The 20,182-nt window shown below is 33.6% G+C and overlaps 1 protein-coding gene across 1 annotated transcript in view; it reads right to left on the bottom strand.

Moving 5' to 3' along the window:
• Nucleotides 1-1,039: 1,039 nt before the first annotated feature.
• Nucleotides 1,040-20,182, bottom strand: part of LOC108904870 (protein charybde) — a 36,720-nt gene continuing 17,577 nt past the window's right edge. Inside the window, exons 2-3 of the mRNA XM_018707569.1 lie at nt 10,845-11,256; nt 1,040-3,450 (exon numbers count right to left, since the gene is read on the bottom strand). Of these exons, the coding sequence (XP_018563085.1) occupies nt 3,363-3,450; nt 10,845-11,256 (500 nt within the window). The 3' untranslated portion in view covers nt 1,040-3,362. The remainder of the gene's footprint in view (nt 3,451-10,844; nt 11,257-20,182) is intronic.

Below are 20,182 nucleotides of genomic sequence, written 5' to 3'. Positions count from 1 at the left end.
AACCGTCAGCAGTTCAGTCCTATATGCCCAGGTACGTATAAAAAAATCACTCTAGTATCACCGTATCTAATAGACTAAGGGCTGGCAACGTTTTTACTCGCGGTGTTTCAGCGAGCGTTCTGTCTTGCAGAGAAATATTTATTGCCTTACCTGCTGTAAATAGAAAAGTATATCCGGCATATTGTCCTTGGTTTTAGCGACAAATGATCAAGATGCTGCTGAAAATTGTACAATGCTTTTTACAGCAGCATAATACAGGGTGGTTCACAAATGGTGACTAAAAATTAAACCTCGTATTCTTTGGTGAATTTTAAGGGGTCTTTCATATAAAGTTTGGTAAAGGTGTTAAACATTAAAAAATATTTTTAATTTTTTTAAATAATTTAAAAACTAGTAAGTGAAATAATTTGGAATTGGGCACATGTATTTATGTAAACATTGTCCAAAATCTGAGGGCTTTTCCTAAAATTTACATGCCTTAGATACAGGGTATCGGTGGCATATTTTTCTAAATAAAATAGTACGCCACTGCTTTACGATAACGACCATGTTATTTTTGGATTCGGCTTTCAATTTTCTACAAATTGCTACACTCTTGTGTTTTTCGAAAAAAGCCTGATTTTCGAGTAAAACTTAAAAAACGAACTGAGAACACACTTCGATATTCGAATATAATGCTTTTTAAAATTACAATTTTACTCGAAAATCTGGCTTTTTTCGAAAAACATAACAGTAGAAATTTGTAGAAAATTGAAAAACGAATCTGAAAATATCATGGTTGTTACCGTAAAGCAGTGGCGTACTATTTTATTTAGAAAAATATGCCACCGATACCCTGTATCTCCGCCACTGGAGCATGTAAATTTTAGGCAAAAGCCCTCAGATTTTGGACAATGTTTACATAAATACATGTCAAAATTCAAATTATTTCATTTATTAGTTTTTAAATTATTTAAAAAAATTCAAAATAATTTTTGAAGTTTAACACCCTGTATCTTTTTAACGAAACGTCCTAGAAGAACATTTTCCATTTTATGAAAAAAGTAATTTTTGTGTTAAATGCACAAAAATTAAGTATATCCTTACATAGAAAATGTTTTTTTAGCTACATATTTACGAGTTTCTTAATTAGCATAGTGTTTTATTGAGGAAAATCAATTTTTGACAATATGGTAAAACCACCAATAGATGACACCCCACATTTCTCGTTCCAATAGATGACACCTAATTTTAAACTGTTGATTTTTAAACTAAAACATATTTCCCGCAAAAATACTAATGTTGATAGCACTGCTCAACCTCATAGTTAATTGTCTGCACCATTTCTCGCTTTTTATTTTATGTTTTATTGCAGTCATTTGATAGTTTCTTTGAAAGTGTAAAATTCTACTTGGACTTGAATTCTTAACAATATCGTAAGAAGGTAAGTTTAAAAGTATGTTTTTTTTTATATTTTGAGTGAAATTGATTTCTAAATAAATTCTTGTATAATGAATTTGATAACGTTAGTGTCAGCTATTGATATAGCTAAAAGAGTAAGATGACATCACGGGTCAGGCATTGGATTTTATTATTTTATTACGATATCACTCGCGTATAAGTAAAATATTTTAAATTTGTTTGCCCACAGAAATTTCATCCTGATAAAACACCAGCAACCAATGGATGACACAGGGTGTCATCTATGGGTTTCTAAGGTGACACCTATTGGATTGTACAGACAAGCGGCTATTTTGGAACACTTGTACTGTTTTCAGATGCCGAAACAGAAAAAAAGAGCCATTATTCTGGACTGACAACCGACCAACCACTTTGAAAATAATGAAAAGAGAAAAACTTTCTGCTGTGATTACATCACCTCAATGATCAGTTATTATAAAAAAAAAAAGTATATGAAAAACAAAAGAAAGCAGAAAAGCAAACAAAGATAAAGGAGGAAAGAGCACGAAAACGTAAAGTGACACAAGAAAGGAAGAAAATTATTGAGGAACAGAAATTGAAGAAGAAAGAAATAAGTGACAAAAGCAGAAGAAGAAAGCACTATCATTTGATAGTAGTGAATCATCTCCATGGGGTGAAGAATTCGATGACAAAAACAATGATTTCCAGTTTCAATGAAGAGCGATTTTCTGCTCTGTGAATTTTTGGGTGGAAAACGCAATCAGACAAAATCATTATGTGGTACAAGAAAAGAAAGAGTCATATATTAAGAGTCATGGGATTAAAATCTACGGACAAGGCAAAGAAAGAGTTTGTTGCAAATGAACAGAACATTTCAACAATATCTGTGGACCAGGTGATAGGCAGAGTGCCTCATCCAAAAATTTTAAGACGAGGAGATAAGTTTAGTTACATTTTTGGACAATCGTTGCCTGTTAGAGAGCTTTAGATTATATAAAAATGTGTCACCTATTGGGCAAACACATTGTGTCATCCATTGGTTTATTTCAGTTTTGTCAGGTATTGGTGCTGATGTCAAAAAAAAAAAAAAGTTTTTTCATCATACTCAAAAACAATTTTGTTGGCACTTATAATAAACTTCAATGTATGTCCAGCATTTTTCATTTTTTGTTATAATGAATATTTTCCCTACAATCAACGCTTATTCGGCACTTTTTCTCAATAGTGTCATCTATTGGTATCTTTAACTTAATTTACCATACAAAATTATCAGTATTATTGTACCAAAAATGCAGACTTTTCGTTTTCTCTCTATCTTTCATCCCCTATTGGAGTCTTAAAGGTGCTAAAACCACCATCGGTGACTGCCAAACTTCTATTTATTCTACTTACAGCAGGTCAGGCTGCATCTCTTTGCAAAACATAAGGCCCGTTGGAATACCGTAAGCAAAAACGTTACTAGCTCTCCGTCTATAACGGACACCGACGCGGGGGGCAAGGCCTCTCTCGATTTCACTCGGTCCTCAGGTCCCCCCGCGCCGGCGCCCGATATCTGATGGTCCCGGCGCGGCCTTCGGTACGCGTCGCGGGCCGATGTCCGCCGCCGGACTGATTGTGGCCCGTAACGCGGCGCGAGGGCCCCGTCCGGGAGGCTTAAAATTTCGTTGCGTCTGCCACAATGAAATTACTCAGTCGTATTGTTGACAATTAAAAATGTTACAATTCATAGGACACTAAACCAAGGCGGGAGGGCAGCCTGCCCGCTCATCTAGTGCGCTAAAGGGTTTCCCTACCACTAAATACTATCACGTTTAACTATGAGTTTAATATGTACGGTTTAAAGTTAAAGAGACAATGGTGAAATTCATCCTGAAATAATACATGTATGAAATGTCCTGTGAAACATATTTTTCTTGTTTTTTTTCTGCTTTTTTCAGTCTTATGAACGTTTCCCTTACCCCTTACTCCTCCCTATAGGAACGGTAGAGCTTTTTCTTGCTTATGGTGTACGCAGGACTCACCACTATGGTGCCGCCACGCGTGAGATTTCTGGAACAACAGAGAATGGCCATTAGCAATTTGTTATCTACTAAATAAAAAAAAATTAATACTTGATACCTATACATTTTTAAACTTCCTCAATCGATACTATTCGTTAAGAGAACAATACAAAAGCATGTGAGGTGATTCTAAAATTTCAAATTGAAAGAGATGACAGTAAATGTCATACTCAGAGTAGGTCACATTAATCACATCTGTCTTAGTGAAATAACATTTTGAAGGGTAAATTCAAGATAACCCTGATGACCCAAACAACTTTTATAGAGGTTATTTTCCGGATGTCTAGCCATCCTGATGAGATACCAACCTGAGAAGTTCGAAAAAGGGGCTTGACCTTTAAATGAACTTGAAAATAAAAAAAATAAATCAATCGTGTTTCCGAATGTAAAAGAGTGACCGCAAAAAAATTCATTTTTCTGACTGTTTTTGAGACTGACAAAGGCGACAGGGAAAATCCTAAAAATATTCTAAAAATATCCAAATACTCGTCATGAAAAATGAAAATGATGATCACTTTCAGATTTTCGAAAATCACCCTTATTTAGGGGTTGCAAAAGACAAAAAAAAACGAACAAATTAAGAAGCATCGACAGTTGTAAAACCCCAAATATCTCTATGTTGTTATCAAAATAATATTATGAACGTGAAAACATCTAATTTCGTATTTGATACGGTTTTGTCCGGATTGAAATTCAACCCAAAATATCCCTAAAGGGGTGAAATCATGCCCTAAACGCCTAAAAATGCAGAAAAATATATTAAAAGTTACAATTTTTTTCTTTTTCTTTAATACCTGATAATTGAACCGTTAATAACCCATAATCACTAGATCCGAAGGAAAATACCCCTAAATGAGGGTAAAACCACCCTTAAGCTCAACCATCGACTTCAAAGTACATAAAATAATTATGCATGAAAAAAATAATGTTTCGAAATACATTCATTAGAATAATTTATACACAAATACTCCCCTACCCCCATCAATCATCCCTCTCAAGGGGTAAAATCATCCCCAAATATACAAAAATTGTAGATAATGTGAAAAAATATTATTTTGATAACAACATAGAAATATTTGGGGTTTTACAACTGTTGATGATTCTTAATTTGTTCACTTTTTGTCTTTTCAACCTCTAAATAAGGGCGACTTTCTAAAGTGAAAGCATCTGAAAGTGATACTCATTTTTTATTTTTCATGAGTTTTTGGATATTTTTAGAATATTTTTAGGATATTTCCTGTCACCTCTGTCAAAGTCTCAAAAACGGGCGGATTTTGTGGTCACTCTTTATCGCTCTCTCCGAATCCGGAGTCAGAATTTGTATTACCACCAAAAAAGAAGAGTTGACCTTCAAATAACCTTGAACACAACATAAACCAGTCACGCATGCGAAAGTAAAATTGCTCGCTTTTTCAGAGTCCAGGAACAAAAATTGTATTACCATCAAAAAACAAGAATTGACGTTCTCCTGTAATGGCGCGGCCAACCATCAGTTGTGGGTCACCCTGTACATTTTTAATAAAGAATAATGAATAAAATACTGATGTCCTTACTAATAAATATTTGCTGAAGTAAGCTTTGCAACTAAATTTTCTTATTTCAACTTTATACAGCATGTCTCAAACATTTTTGTGCGAGAATAACACCGCTGCAGTAAATAAAATTTAAAGCAAAAATACAGGCGGTAAAAAATAATTGAGAAAGTTAAAAAAAATGGTAATTAATTATTCTCTTGAAGTTATTGTAATAATCAAATAATATTATTGATTCAAAAAATGCTACTTTATTTTTTATTTAAATTAGTTGACACTAAGTAGTCGAAATATTTTTAACAGGAATTTAAAAAATCCATTAGCGCGCAAAATCTGGCTAATTTGAAGTGAAATAGAGAAATCCAATTTGCCGTAAAACATAGACAGATATCGATAAAATGTAAGAAGCATTTTTTCCATTGGCATGCTTTTCCAGAAAATATAATCGATTTTTATTTTACACAACACCGTAGTATTTTTTTTTAAATAGTCGAATGAATTTTCCATATATCCGACAGTTGTTCTGCAAAAGTTTTGATATTTATAGAAACTTGACCCAATATAACGTACACCAAATTTAGTTCAATTACCTCTATTATTTCAGAAGATATTTACAGTAAATGAATTTTTTTTAGCTACACGCAAAAAAAAATCTTGATTCAAATGTACAAAATTTGATTTTAAGGTATCGCACGTTTATATACAGGGTGTTTCATTTCCGGTGTGCCAAACGAATACAGATGTTAGAGAAAGTAATTTTGAGCAAAAAAGTTCATATCGACATGTGTCCTACCTAATACGCCCCACCGTGACGCTACGAGTGCTACGACCCTTTAAAGGAGGCCATTAAAACACAATTTTATTACAATATCTCGAAAATGCTTCGAAATAAATTAATAAAATTTTATACAGAGGTACCATTTATTACCAGGAATTACTTTATCTAAACCAAATTGACACATTGTTTTCAGGGGCGTACCTACGGGGGGCAAGCCAAGATTCAAAATCCGTAACTTTTTTTATTTGTCAAATTCGTAATTCCTTTTTCGCAAATCGAAATCCTTGGCCATTTCTTCATAAAAAAGATATATACTTGTTTCATTACGATATCTGAAACGGTTTTCCAGAAAAAGCCGTTTTTATAACTTCTTATGCTTCTACTGAAAATTAAAAATTATAAAGAACCTAGAATTCTATTTTCCCTACTTTTTTGCTCAAAATTACTTTCTCTATCATCTGTGTTCGTTTGGCACACCGGAAGTGATGCCCAAGAAAATATTTTCTTTTTTCAAGAAAATTATTTATTTATTTAAATACTTTAAATTTCTACCCAGGAATATAAATTTCTTACTTTAAAAATAGGCAGCATTTAAAATAAATATTTGATATTTACGGTTAAACGAATTCTATTCTTAATTTTATGATATACATAGGTTTTATAGAAATATGTTTTGTATTGTATAATTGTATATTAATGCATCGTTTGTTTAATACAAAATTGATTAGTTTTGGTCAAATGATTGTATTATTATTTTAAGAATATATTTGGATATAAATATTTCTCAGTAATAAAAAATATGTTGTTTCCAATTCACAACATATTAGTACAATAGAGCTAGGATCGTTCGCATGTTTAACCAACCAGACATAGGTCGGTTTGGTACTTATTGATGATCCTCGTCATTATGTTGTTAGAACGATCCAGCTGCTTTAGTGTCATTACTCACAAGGAGATGTGTATACACAGAGCGTAAATGGCTCCATCTATCGTGCTACTTTCGACCTACACCATTCTATGACCTGCTACAATTTTCTTTCAAGAAAACATAAGTTTGATTATAATATGCTACATTTGTCTTGAATAATTCCTACATTAATACTAAATTTTAAATATATATATATTTTAAGGGACTGATAGTTTTGAAACAAATATGTTTGCGTTTATGATGAACTGTAAGAGATATTGTAGCTGAAGTCCGAGATAATAAATTTCAAAACTATAAAAGATTTTAATATATTTACAAATAATATAAATTCTAAGAAAAATTATAGATTGCAGCAAATCTTTCACATAGTTTGACGAAAGTATATACATTTGAATAGAATAAAATAACATTTTCGGCAAATAAATCCATTTAAAACTATCTGCTTATTTGATCCAAATACTTTTTTTTATCTATCGATTTATGTATCTGGAAAACGGTTGAGATTTCGAAATAAGTTTATATGACAAAGTAGTGATCTGCTCCCGAAGTCACATAGATTAAGACTGAGACAGGGTGTCTCAGACTGAGACACCCTGTAGATTAACACTGTATATTTTTAACATACTTCCCAAAGCAAACAGCTCAAATTTTAACTCTCTACCGAATTCTACACCTCGGCAACGTCTCCAGAGTTGCGAAAATCTCTTCCCGTGGAAAGTTTCTCCCCGTCTCCATCGAACTAACCCTAAAGCCTGAACGGGAAACGGACGAGCTCCCCCGCCCCCAACACGCACCGAGGACTTTCTTAATCAAGCCGGCCTTGTACGGCGCCGCCCCCCGTTAATTCCGGATTTTATTTATGACAGTTGCCGGTGACAAATAAAACGGCGTCGGAGGACCGGAAAAATTCGCAGCCCCGGTTTTTGTCCTCCCCCGGATTGATGGCGGGGGTCGGCCGGGCCGGTCGCAACGGGATGAAATATTCCGGATCCAGGGAGAGAGGAGAGCGAGACGGCGCAATTAGACGGGCTTTGATTAATAGGTCGGCCGGCGGCCCGTCAAGCCGAATATTGCTCCAGTGACTTATTTAAGGAGGAACGCCGACAAACGCGAACGGTTCGACATATCGGATTGACGTAGTTCGAAAAATCAATATGGGAACCGAATACCTAGACTAGCCAGTAACGTTGCCGATGTTCTTCGGAATGAATGGCCTGTATATGTTTCAGGATGTTCTAGTTTCAAAAACTGTGCAATCTTATTAGGAATCATAGAAACGGTAGTCTTGCCGACTGGTTGGTTGTAACATCTACCTGTTTGATAGCGCATAAAAAAGTGGGAAATTTCAGTTTTAATTTCCAATCTAAGTTTGATATATTTCTTGAGAATTTCTAGGTTATTATATATATATGGTATATTTACCAGTCTCGGACTGTATTGCCAGTAAATAATACTTACCTCATTTATGGTGTAAATAACTAATATACAGGGTGTATTTAAATGGAGGAGCACAAATGATACCAGAGATTCCTTGGGTGAAAATAAGTCGATTTAACCTAACATACCTATATCCCAAGTCGCATAATAAAAAAGATACAGGGTGTCAAAGTGAAAAATAAAAAATTGTTTTTCCTTAATAATTTCTATAATTTCAGTCAGAAATGTTTCAAATTTTCAACAGAGAGATTTTTTAATGATGGGAAAAATAATATAATAATGATTTTTGAGTGTCGAATACGAGGCGCCCTCTGCTGGCAACGTTATGCATTAAATACGTAGTAACTTTTTTGCCAACCCCCGTATATAGCTTTTAGTAACAAAATATGAAATATTGGACTTTTTTGAACAAAAAAGGTATACTTATTGAAAATGACTAAAGCCAACCGTTTAGGAGATATTTTTAACTTAATAAATTAGTGTTACGGATTTATACCTCCACGAATACCAAGGTATAAACAGACACTTTTGTTAATAAATTCAGAACGCATTGCCTCACAGTAATTATTAGTTGTGTTCTGTATTTTAAAATTCGACCAAAAGGGGGCGCAGAAATCAACTGAGACATTATTTTTCTTGTTTTAACTTTATTTTACTATTTTTGCGTACCTATTATTTTAGCGTGTGTGAATACACTTGTTGCATAATTTCTATTTAATTGTTTTTTCGGTGTCTTTATTAAAAAACACATTTTCTTGTGTATGTGAAATTATTTAAACTCTGAGTTAAAGAAAACAACTAAAACAAGCAAAACAACTAAAACCAAGAGTCACTACTTAACAGTCAATACCTAGATAATTTAAGAGAAATATGTAATTGGCTGGCAATAAAAAAATTTTTAAAGGATATTTTCGAAGTCATTTCCATTTTCCTGCAAGGATAGTCTAATTCTACGATTAGAATTACGGCGAACTCTTGAAAAAATATGTATGTCATTCTTTACTTCCTCAGCTGCTGCAAAAATTCTCCACACTATCAATAGGGTTGGAATAAACAACATTTTTAAGTGACCCCATAAAAATAGTCCATGGGTGTGAGATCCGGTAATCGCACAGGCCATTTGACTGGTGCATCGTTCCCTCGACCTATCGATCTCTCAGGAAAATTTAAATTTAACCATTGTCTAACAGCTACTAACCATTGCCTAACAACTATGAACAAGAGTTCCGTCACGTGCGTACCACATGTGTTCACGGATAGCTAGTGGCACATCTTCAAGCAATATTGGGAGTTGCTCATTTAAAAATCTCAAATATTCAAATATCCAGCTCCGCCGAGATGCCGAGGAAGAATAAACAGACCAATAAGATAATCTTCTACGATTGTTGCCAATACATTTAAACTAAAATTATGTTGAAATTTGGATGTACAAACTTGGTGAGGATTTTTGTCAGACCATGAGTGAAAATGACGCTTAATCACCAAACAAAATACCGGATAAAATATTTCTGTTTTCCCTTGAAATGTTCATATACCATTGACAAAAATATATCTTGTTAGGTAAATCCGCAGCAGTCAATTCATACACAGGTAGATGGTAGGGGTATAAAAGATTATCATTTGCAATTTTCCAAATCGTAGTATGTGAAACGTTATACTGTGTCGCCAATTTTCTGGTACTAGTTTCAGAATTCTGATCTTGTAAATTGATAAGGACAATTTCTTCAAGTTCTACATCGCGAATAAGATGTCTTCTGCCAGTACCTTCAGGAGGAGGTTGAAGTTTTTTTTTACCGACGCAAAAGTTTTTCTAGCAGGAACACGACGATTGGGATAACTAGCATGATGAAGTCGTACAGCAGCAGCACAGTTCTTGTAACATTTAAAAAATACTTGCAACATATCGACATACTCGTCATTAGTATACATAATTTGTTATTTTATTCAATTCCAAAACTATTTAATATCTAGGATGCACGTAAATAGTTACTAAAATCAATTAACACTTTACACTAATACTTCAAAATTGCAATTTACGAGTATTATCAACTGACATTTATCTACTCGATTTTTTAATTTATTTAAGCAACTCGAACCTTGGTATTCGTGGAGGTATAAATCCGTAACACTAATTTATTAAGTTAAAAATATCTCCTGAACGGTTGGCTTTAGCCATTTTCAACAAGTATACCTTTTCTGTTAAAAAAAGTCCAATATTTCATATTTTGTTACTAAAAGCTATATACGGGGGTTGGCAAAAAAGTTACTACGTATTTAATGCATAACGTTGCCAGCAGAGGGCGCCTCGTATTTGACACTCAAAAATCATTATTATATTATTTTTCCCATCATTAAAAAATCTCTCTGTGGAAAATTTGAAACATTTCTGACCAAAATTATAGAAATTATTAAGGAAAAACCATTTTTTATTTTTCACCTTGACACCCTGTATCTTTTTTATTATCGACTTATTTTCACCCAAGGAATCTCTGGTAACATTTGTGTCCCTCCATTTAAATACACCCTGTATACTCTGTGCATAGAAATTGTAATGTGCCGTTCATTTCGCATAGTGTTCGGATATGTTGGGCCTTCGCGCATTCACTTGGAATGTGCACGCTTATTACTTTTACAAATTAATGACTTCACTGATCGCTTCTTAGAAAAAAAAGTTATCTAAATCACCCCACCGGAAGCCGCGAACTCACCTGATGAACTGCGGCAAGAACTGCCACCCGGTGGAGCTCTGCTTCAGCGTAAGGTACAACTCGAAGGTGGGCGCCGTGGCGACGTCGCACTGCACCGTCCCCACCCTGATGCAGTGCTCCGTCGTCTCGAAGAGCAGGTACAGCTTGCAGCCCCGCAGGCCGCACGGCTCCGACTCGGCCATGGAGACGATGTCAGCCGCGATCCTTTGGAGGAGGCCGCACGGCAGCAGCACCTCGCCGCAGGCCAGGTGTGAGCGCTTGGCGGACCGCAGCTCCGACTCGATGCGCCGGGACAAGGCGGCGATGGTGATGGCGAGGCAGTCGCCGGCACCCTCCTCGGCGACGGCCGAGGCGCACGTGGGGGATATGTGGGTGGTGGTGGTGGTGGTGGAGATGTCTTGACGGTTCCAATCTGCGGACAAAGAAAGAACGTCGTTAATCAAATAAAATGAGGCTATAAAAATTAGGACTATACAGGGTGTTTCTAAAATAGGGTTCCAAAATTCTGCTGCGTTTATAACTCATTAAAATAAGCCAAAAAGTACGTATTAACATGTGCCCTAAATCGCACCCTTAGGAAGTTATATGCCCTTAAAAGGGCTCAAACAAAACTGTTTTTTTCTGTATTTATGGGTCTTGCATAACTTTTTACGTTAAATAACGTGGGCTACTCCGTTTTTCGACATGCAAATCATATGCGTCCCATTCAGGTTGGTGAAGGGGGTTTTCGGCCCGTAATTTTTTTTATTTCAATTTTTTTACAATTTTCTCTACAGATTTATAAAATCTTAACAATTTTACGTAAAAAATATTGTCTTTGTCCAAATCGATATTTCCAATGGTTTTCGAGTAAATTGAGTTTGAAAATTACTCTGCTCTTTAAGTTATTAGGCCAAAAATTACAAAAATCTGTTTACCATGGCAAATAAAAGACTGACGTTGCCACAACGCTTAACAATTTAAGTTATTGATAAACTGTCAATTGAGCTTTGCAGTGTTTAATTAGTAAAAGTGGTGAGTGGAAAATTTAAGTATACAACATTATTGCAACTCATAAAATGGAGTCATATTCAAACACGGAAATGGCAGATATGCACTTTATGTACGGCCGTGCGGCTGGAAATGCATCAGAAGCGAGGCGTCTGTANTCAATTTACTCGAAAACCATTGGAAATATCGATTTGGACAAAGATAATATTTTTTACGTAAAATTATTAAGATTTTATAAATCTGTAGAGAAAATTGTAAAAAAATTGAAATAAAAAAAATTACGGGCCGAAAACCCCCTTCATCAACCTAAATGGGACGCATATGACTTGCATGTCGAAAAACGGAGTAGCCCATGTTATTTAACTAAAAAGTTATATAAGACCCATAAATATTTTTCTATTTATTTGAGACCGTTTTGTCAATAACAGAAAAAAAACAGTTTTGTTTGAGCCCTTTTAAGGGCATATAACTTCCTAAGAGTGCGTTTTAGGGCACATGTTAATAGGAACTTTTTGGCTTATTTTAATAAGTTATAAATGCAGCAGAAGTTTGGAACCCTATTTTAGAAACAACCTGTATAAAAAAAGTGCTCGCTATTAATAATATATAACATGAAAAGTACAATGGAAAAAGCGAGGAATGTAAAAAGTATATGGTTATGGAGGTCCATAGCAGTCTTAGAAATGCAATTTTAAATACAGTGTGACCAGCAAAAATCTAAAAAAAATCGTAGGTGTAAAAATTTTTTTCTAAGAACGATCGAGTTCTACGAAAAAATGCGAGTCAATTTCGTATTATTCCAATATTAGTCCAGACAGTATCTGTTTCAAAAAGTCCATATTTAGGTGAATCATATATTCATGGATTTTTGGCTTTTTGGTTTTCAAATGTCACTAGAAATGAAAATTTTTCTATGCGCTTAAAAAAAACGTGGACTTAACTTTTGGCGGCACAATATGTCATATTTTTCTTCCTATTTAATTATGTATCTTTTCAAGAGTTGATTTTTGGCGAAAATGGAAGAGGAAAAAAATGTTTGTAATTAAATTTTTTACAAAATATGACTAGTTACAAATCGAATGAATCATGATTATGGTAAAAATCGAAAAAATCGACAAAAAATGAGGTTAAAAACATAACTTTTTAGGACTTTTTTTGGGGTCTTTAAATTGGGTATAGGACCTTCATACTTGGCTCAAGAAAACTTCATGTTACCAAATTTTATCAAAATCGGTTTAATAGATATCGCATAATAATTTTGCAATCCAAATTTTGAAAAAAAAATTGCAAATTTTCAAAATTTTACACAGCAAAAACCAAGGCCCTTAGATGAAAATTTAATCACATATAGAAGGACTCTCAAGCTTTCAAACGCTTTTCGAAAAATTCGAATCCGTCAATTAGGAGAGCTCTGGCGTTTGATTAAACATTGGTCGAATTTTTGTACTTATAAACAATTAGAATAACTTTGTGAATATTCAACCAAATCAAAATTTTTTTTATTTAAAAATAGGTCAAGTATCTAAGGGCCTTGGTTTTTGCAGTGTAAAATTTTGAAAATTTGCAATTTTTTTTCAAAATCTGGATTGCAAAATTGTTATGCAAAATCTATCGAACCGATTTTGATAAAATTTGGTGTAATGATTCTTCATAACAGGGAAGTTTTCTTGAGCCAAGTATGCAGGTGCTATACCCAATTTAAAGACCCCAAAAAAATTCCCTAAAAAGTAAAGTTTTTTAACCCCATTTAATTACAAACATTTCTGTCCTCTTCCATTTTCCCCTAAAATCAACTCTTGAAAAGATATGTAATTAAATACGAAGAAAAATATTAAATTTTTCGAATTTTTTTAACATATTGTGCCTTCAAAAGTTAAGCCCACGTTTTTTTATGCGCATAGAAAAACGTTCATTTCTAGTGATATTTGAAATCAAAAAAGACAAAAATCTCCGTGGGCATACGATTCACCCAAACCAAAACAGATAGTCTAGACTATATATATTTTTTTTTGCAATGCGAAATCAAATTCTGTGAATTATTTAATAAAATTCACGAATTATTTATCGGTTTATTTTTGTTTTTAATACCAAAAATTTAAATATTTGACATAGTCGTCCGCCAAGTAATAAACGCGAAGAAGTAACGGCAACAGCGCAATAGAGCATGAATAATAGGTGGCGAGAAATTTAAATTTTCGATACACAAATTAGTTATTAGAAATGGATTACATTCAACTTCTGTTTATTTGTCTAATTCAATCTGGAATAATAAAATAAAGTGGAAAAGTTTCAAATAAAGTACGTTTTTGAAATACTTTTTCATTTATAAAGTGGGTACGAGAAATTTTCAATACAAGAAGTCAAAAATACAGCAGCATATAAACAATGAAATATTTATACTCGTATTTATACTTTGCATCACGGCGCATATAAAAATCTTATGCATTTAGATAAATTATGACATTTTTAATATCATTTTTCATTTTAAAATCAACATTTCAATAATTTCAGTATATTTTTTAGAATACTTTAGCTGCAGTAACATCGTATCACAGTATAATACTACATATATCAAATCGTATTATACTTTCATAAATGCAATCGCTTTAAACCCTTGTCTTATAAGAAAGATTTGTATTCACAGAAGTGCACCGTAGTAGTATGCTACCTATGCATGTAACTAAATCATATTCAAACTTTTCTAAGCGAATCACTTCGTGATCACAGTTTGCAGATAGTCTAAAATATGTAAAAGTTATTTACAAATAGAGCAGTGCATGCTTTGTGCCAAGTTTCTTCATTTACATTGCCAGCAATGATTTTATAACACGGTAAATAAACGGTAAAACAGTAAACTAATTTTCAAATAAAAAAAGTAACAGAAATATTCCACTTTCTAAATAAAATAGAAAAAATTTTTTTGTTCTAAAATTCAATGAATTCTTACGCGTCACGTAGTTAAATCGCTAACTCATATTTCACCACTATACAACAAACATCTTTAGAGATATTCAAGAACTTGCAACACCCTGTATCGCGAAAATTAAACCACTGAGGACATAGATTCATACGAACTATTCTTCTTCGAATGATCTAAATAATTATTTACTGAAATACTTTTAACCTGAATATTTTCTTTATTCCATTTTATTGCAATTTATTTACGGCCTTTTTTTTCTTATAATAAAAAATGTATTGAATGAAGGAAAAGGTTGATCTATTATTACAAATAAAAAACAAAAGAAATAGGTCAAGATTTATAGTTTTAATGATCACAGATTGCAAAACAATGGATTAATTCCTTTTATTGTCGTTTTTGTGTAAGGACTGCAAAAAAAAACGTATGTGAAATTAATTTCCTTTAATCCAATTTTAATTAAATGATTTTTTCCTATCCACTTTAATTAATACTTCACTTATGTTTATTACCAATTATTCTACCGGCATTACTTTAATCCAAACAATAACGATCATATATCTCCCGTGAAGGATAAGCTTTTCATTTGTAAAATTAACTCGTTACGGTTGAATTACAAATATGACTAGTTGGATAAAGCTAAATACTTTTTGATGATATAAGAAAATGTACAAAAGTTTCCAAGTATAAAAACAAATCGCTTATTACCCAATTGGTTTTTAAAATAAAATATATTGTTAATAAAATAAAAGAAATACTAACTACGTATGTAGACGACTATACGACTTTCGACTTATTTTTGGCTGTACTATACAGGTTCGGAAAGTCCCCATGGTACATCGGCCGTTACGTGAGAGCTATAAAGTAAGTCATAGAAATCCGTGCGATAGACAAGGATGGCTATAGTGAATACGTTTCATAATCTGAATAGTCACTCCCACTTCTTACCCGAAACGGGCGGTGACTATTCAGATTCAGAACGTCTTCACTATAACCATCCTTGTCTATCGCACGGATTTCTTTACTTTACTTTGTCGCTCTCATGTAAAGGCAGATGGACCATGTGGATTTTCCAGCCCGTTTATGACCGGCCGCTGTGGAATATTTTTTGGGACACCCTGTTTATGAAAGAATAAATAAACAGAATATCTTAACTATGAGAGCTGAAAAATCTTTTAATGTCTGCCAATAATTGATAATGAGCATTTGGTGTAACGAAAACCACTGATTGTGACAATGTGAAATTCAATTGTGGACGGGGGTACTAGTCCGCAGAATAGTTAGTAGTTGTTTCTCCACAATATCATTAGTTAATCACAAAAATGTGACGGCATAAAATAAAATTGTGTGCAAAATTTTATCTGGATATCTTAAAAAACAAATGAATAAAAATCTTTATACGGGGTGTTAGAAATTTGACTACCTTAATTTTAACAGACGATAGAATACATTAAAATAAACAAAAAAACATTATATGACATGGGTCCTAAACTCAACCATTTCCGAGAAAAAAATTATCAAAATAACCAACAAAAGTTCGATTAAGGAATATTGACAATGTTTATCACTTTTTTGACTTTCTTTATGCTTAATTCGGTTTATTAACACGAGATACTAAGGTGTCCAGCAACCACCAACACGCAATTCAGATGGTATCTGGATTCGACCGTGTCGGAGTGTTTTTTGCGTACCACTATTTCCTTTTCTTGAGGTGTTTTCCAGCGAATGCGCGAAAATTGGATTCGAAGGGGTCGTACGTGCATCGAAAATGGTGGTGGACATTTTGAGCATATGTTGTAGTTCGTTTTGTACTTGTGCATTTAAAAATAATTACTGAATTTTGCTTTTTGGCAAGTACCTAAATTATTTTTAATACGTATAATTATTTGGACGACATGAATCTTTGGGTACTTTACATATTATTCAAATACATAATTTGATTTAAAGTTAAGTTCCTGTTTTAAGAGATTCATAATTACTAAAATTCGAGCTAAAATTTAAGCACAACACTATCTTCGTACTACAAAATCGAAACATTTTATTATATTTATATAAAAACTGGAAAAAAATTGTCTTGAAATTTACTAAATGTTTTACAATAATAGCTGTTTACATTTTTTCCGTAGGACAAGTTTGCCGCGTGTACACGTGGGGTGTGCATCAGCAAGTTAAGCGCTGTTATCACGTTGTGATGAAACTCCCCAATATTAATACTCGCTGTATTTTGAAAATTGTTAATCTTACGCCCCTGTAATATACAACTTTTTTGTTCGTTTATGATTACTCTATTTCATGCTGAAATAATGGCAGTCAAACTTCTTACACCCTGTATAAATGTTGACATTGACGCCCTTATCTTGAAAAAGAGGTGCCTAGTGGAAAAAGGACAGAAATTTTATTAAAACGTGTGGTTCACTTGACTTTTTTGTAATACTCTGTATATCCCGAATATTCTATTATATACTTTTCTAGTTGGTATTAGCATGATGTTTGCCACAGTCTATTGTGAGAGTAATTCAAAACTTAACAGCAAATTGGCAATATTTCAGGAAAAAAACACTTCACGTATCTGAAATGCACAGAAATTCTTTATTTTAAATATACAATTTCGATATTAACTGTAGTAATTTTACTTTACTGGTAAAGGCGTCTAATTTAATACCGTGCAGGGCTTTAGCCCGCAGAGAAGTTGTTACGTTGCTGTTGGCTAAATACTTCTAGGAAATGTACACGTGATTTGAAGTAGCTTTATACTTTGCACATTAAAATAAATAATTTCTTGATCCACCTCAAAAAAAATCTAGTTTTAACAAAAAATTTTAACTCAAATCTAATCCGAAACTTCCGATCTCCGCATTTGTCTCTTTTCGGCAAAAGCTACGCCCTCTGCCTGCAACAATTCGTTATCCTCCCGGCTGCCACCGAATTAGTTCCTATTGACAAATTAACGTCATTGATCTAGCCGCCCGCTCCATTAGCCAGGTCTAAAGTTAGAAGGTGATCTCACTTCGTTGACGTTGTCGGCAATCAAAAAGGACTACGAGTTCGATCCCGCAGTCGATCCCCTTTGATCGGACACGGATATCTCGATTATCTCTGCCAAGAGATACGGGAATCGGCTCATTAATTATCGCGTGACGAAACCGAGAGCGCTTTGAGGGGCCGCTGCTGGTCGGATGTTTCGCGCGCATGCCCGTTTTTAAGAATGTTGGTTACAAAAAGTTACCGGTGAAAAAAAATAAAAATTACATTACAGTGATTCAAAAATTATCTTTTGTTCTACAAAACAAAGTTACAGTTAAACAAAAAAAGAAGCGATTTTTACTTTTTATAATAAAATTGAAACGAAGAGGACGAAATTTTTGTTGTCAGTACAGTTGCTAAACATTTTAAAAATATTTACTTTCCAGAATAATTATTTACATGCAAAAAAGTTTTGGGGTTGTGAAAATATACAGTGTGTATACCGCGCTCTTGCAAACTTTTTTATTGTTGATTTTTCGAGAAAAAGTTATTCTTGATAAAAAGTTTTGCTTATCTTGGGAAGCCATGGACTGTAAATCAAATATGTAATAGAACATACAGGGCGGCCAAAAAAATTCGAAATTTGAAATTTTCCTTCCGTGTCCCACCACGAGCTCCATCGATGGATATCTGAGAAACCACTCGAATTATTTTTTTTAAATTGTGATGGTGTGATACGGACCTTGGAGCCTACCAAGCTAAAATATTTTCAAGGTCATCGTACTTCCGGTTATACCGGATACTAACTTTCTTATTTTAAATGGAACCCCCTGTACATTATTGCATTTTTGGAAAGAGCATATATTTTTAAGTTGATAACATATAGCACACTCCATACTTAAGACACCCTGAATGTTGACATTGACATTGATAAAGAAATATCCATGGTAATTATATGGTACGTAAGATAGCTAAAAATTGCGGCGTCTTTTTATTTGCAAAATGTTATTGTTCTTTTGACTAAACCCTGTATTTAAGCATGTCTTGAGTTCTCGAATAACTTTGTTAAATAAAGTTTTCAACGAAAACAAAAATTACAGGCACTTTTCTTAGGATAAATTTCACATTTTTTAGACGCCCTGTATGTTTTATTACATATTTAAAGACTGTCCACGGCTTCCGAAGATAAGCATAACTTTTTCTCAAAAAAAAACAAATCAATAAAAAAGTTTATACCTAAGAGTGCGGGAAACGCACGCATTCAAAAATATTACGTGAGTGTACAAGTAAATGTGATACGTTAAGGAACAATAAAAAATATGTCACAATCACCAATTCTTGAAAAACTACTGAGACAAAATTTTGGGAAAAAACGGTAATTTAAATTTACAGGTTTGCGTTATTTGCATTTATTAAAACTATTTTCAATAAAACTACTATTTAGAAATGCTGTTTTATTAGAATACATCATGTACATTTCCTTAATTTTCTTTACTAGCTTCCTCCTTATTTGGGAAACTTTTCACTAAAAGTAGTAAGAACTAATTCTTAAACATTGTATACACACAATTTCATATAGGCAAGTGAATTAGACTAACAATAAGTGAAAGTTCCTACAGAATTTTTTAAAACCGTAGCATTATTACTGAATCTAATAAATGATAGTATGCTGATGGTAAACAGTTCTAAGATTTTATGCACTTTTTACGTACTTAGATGCGAGTGATACCAAACAAAAGCAACGCTCAGACCTTAACCCAGTTGGACAAAAGGATCGGAGCTATAAAACTTTATAAAATTTAAAGTTTATGTGCGACATTTCTTTTACGATGGACTCCTTTCTCGGCGACATCCTCATAAGGTAGACGTTATATGCATCTACACTGATTCACGTTATTATTATGCACCGTATTTATAACCTTATAAAAATTTTGTGGACCATAAATCGCGACGGCCGAGAAAGTAGTTCTATTGTCTGAGATAATAAAAAGGTAATTCGTATTACTGATAAAATTACTTTCATAAAGTTCGTTTAAGATGTGAAGTCATCAAATTTCTACTACTTAGGTACTATAAGGCTAACATATTTCGACCAATTAATTCTGAAACATTCTGTATATTAAGTTTAATTTTAGTTGCCCGAAATAGATCCTTCACCGACACACAAGGCCAAATCACTGAACGTCTGACGTCACAGTGGTAGATAATAATAAATAATACAATAAAGAAAATTCGTTATTATACTATTTCCTAAACACTCCGCATGAACAACGCATTTCCTTTCCTTTCGATCAGTACATCAGCCCTATAACGAAATTGTAAGCACCTTAACGCCCGTTTCCGTTTCAATTATCGTCCACCGAGCAGGCGTTGCGGAAAAACAAAACAACGTCGTTCCGCTTGCCGCGACCGAAATGGGGAAAAAAACGCGGGGACGCGCAGATAGCTAATCGGATTGAGCGGAGCA

Source organism: Anoplophora glabripennis, unplaced genomic scaffold (genome assembly GCF_000390285.2).
Source record: "Anoplophora glabripennis isolate ALB-LARVAE unplaced genomic scaffold, Agla_2.0 scaffold167, whole genome shotgun sequence".
In the NCBI taxonomy this organism is placed as follows: domain Eukaryota; kingdom Metazoa; phylum Arthropoda; class Insecta; order Coleoptera; family Cerambycidae; genus Anoplophora; species Anoplophora glabripennis.
This window is presented reverse-complemented; position numbering and strand designations above follow the sequence as displayed.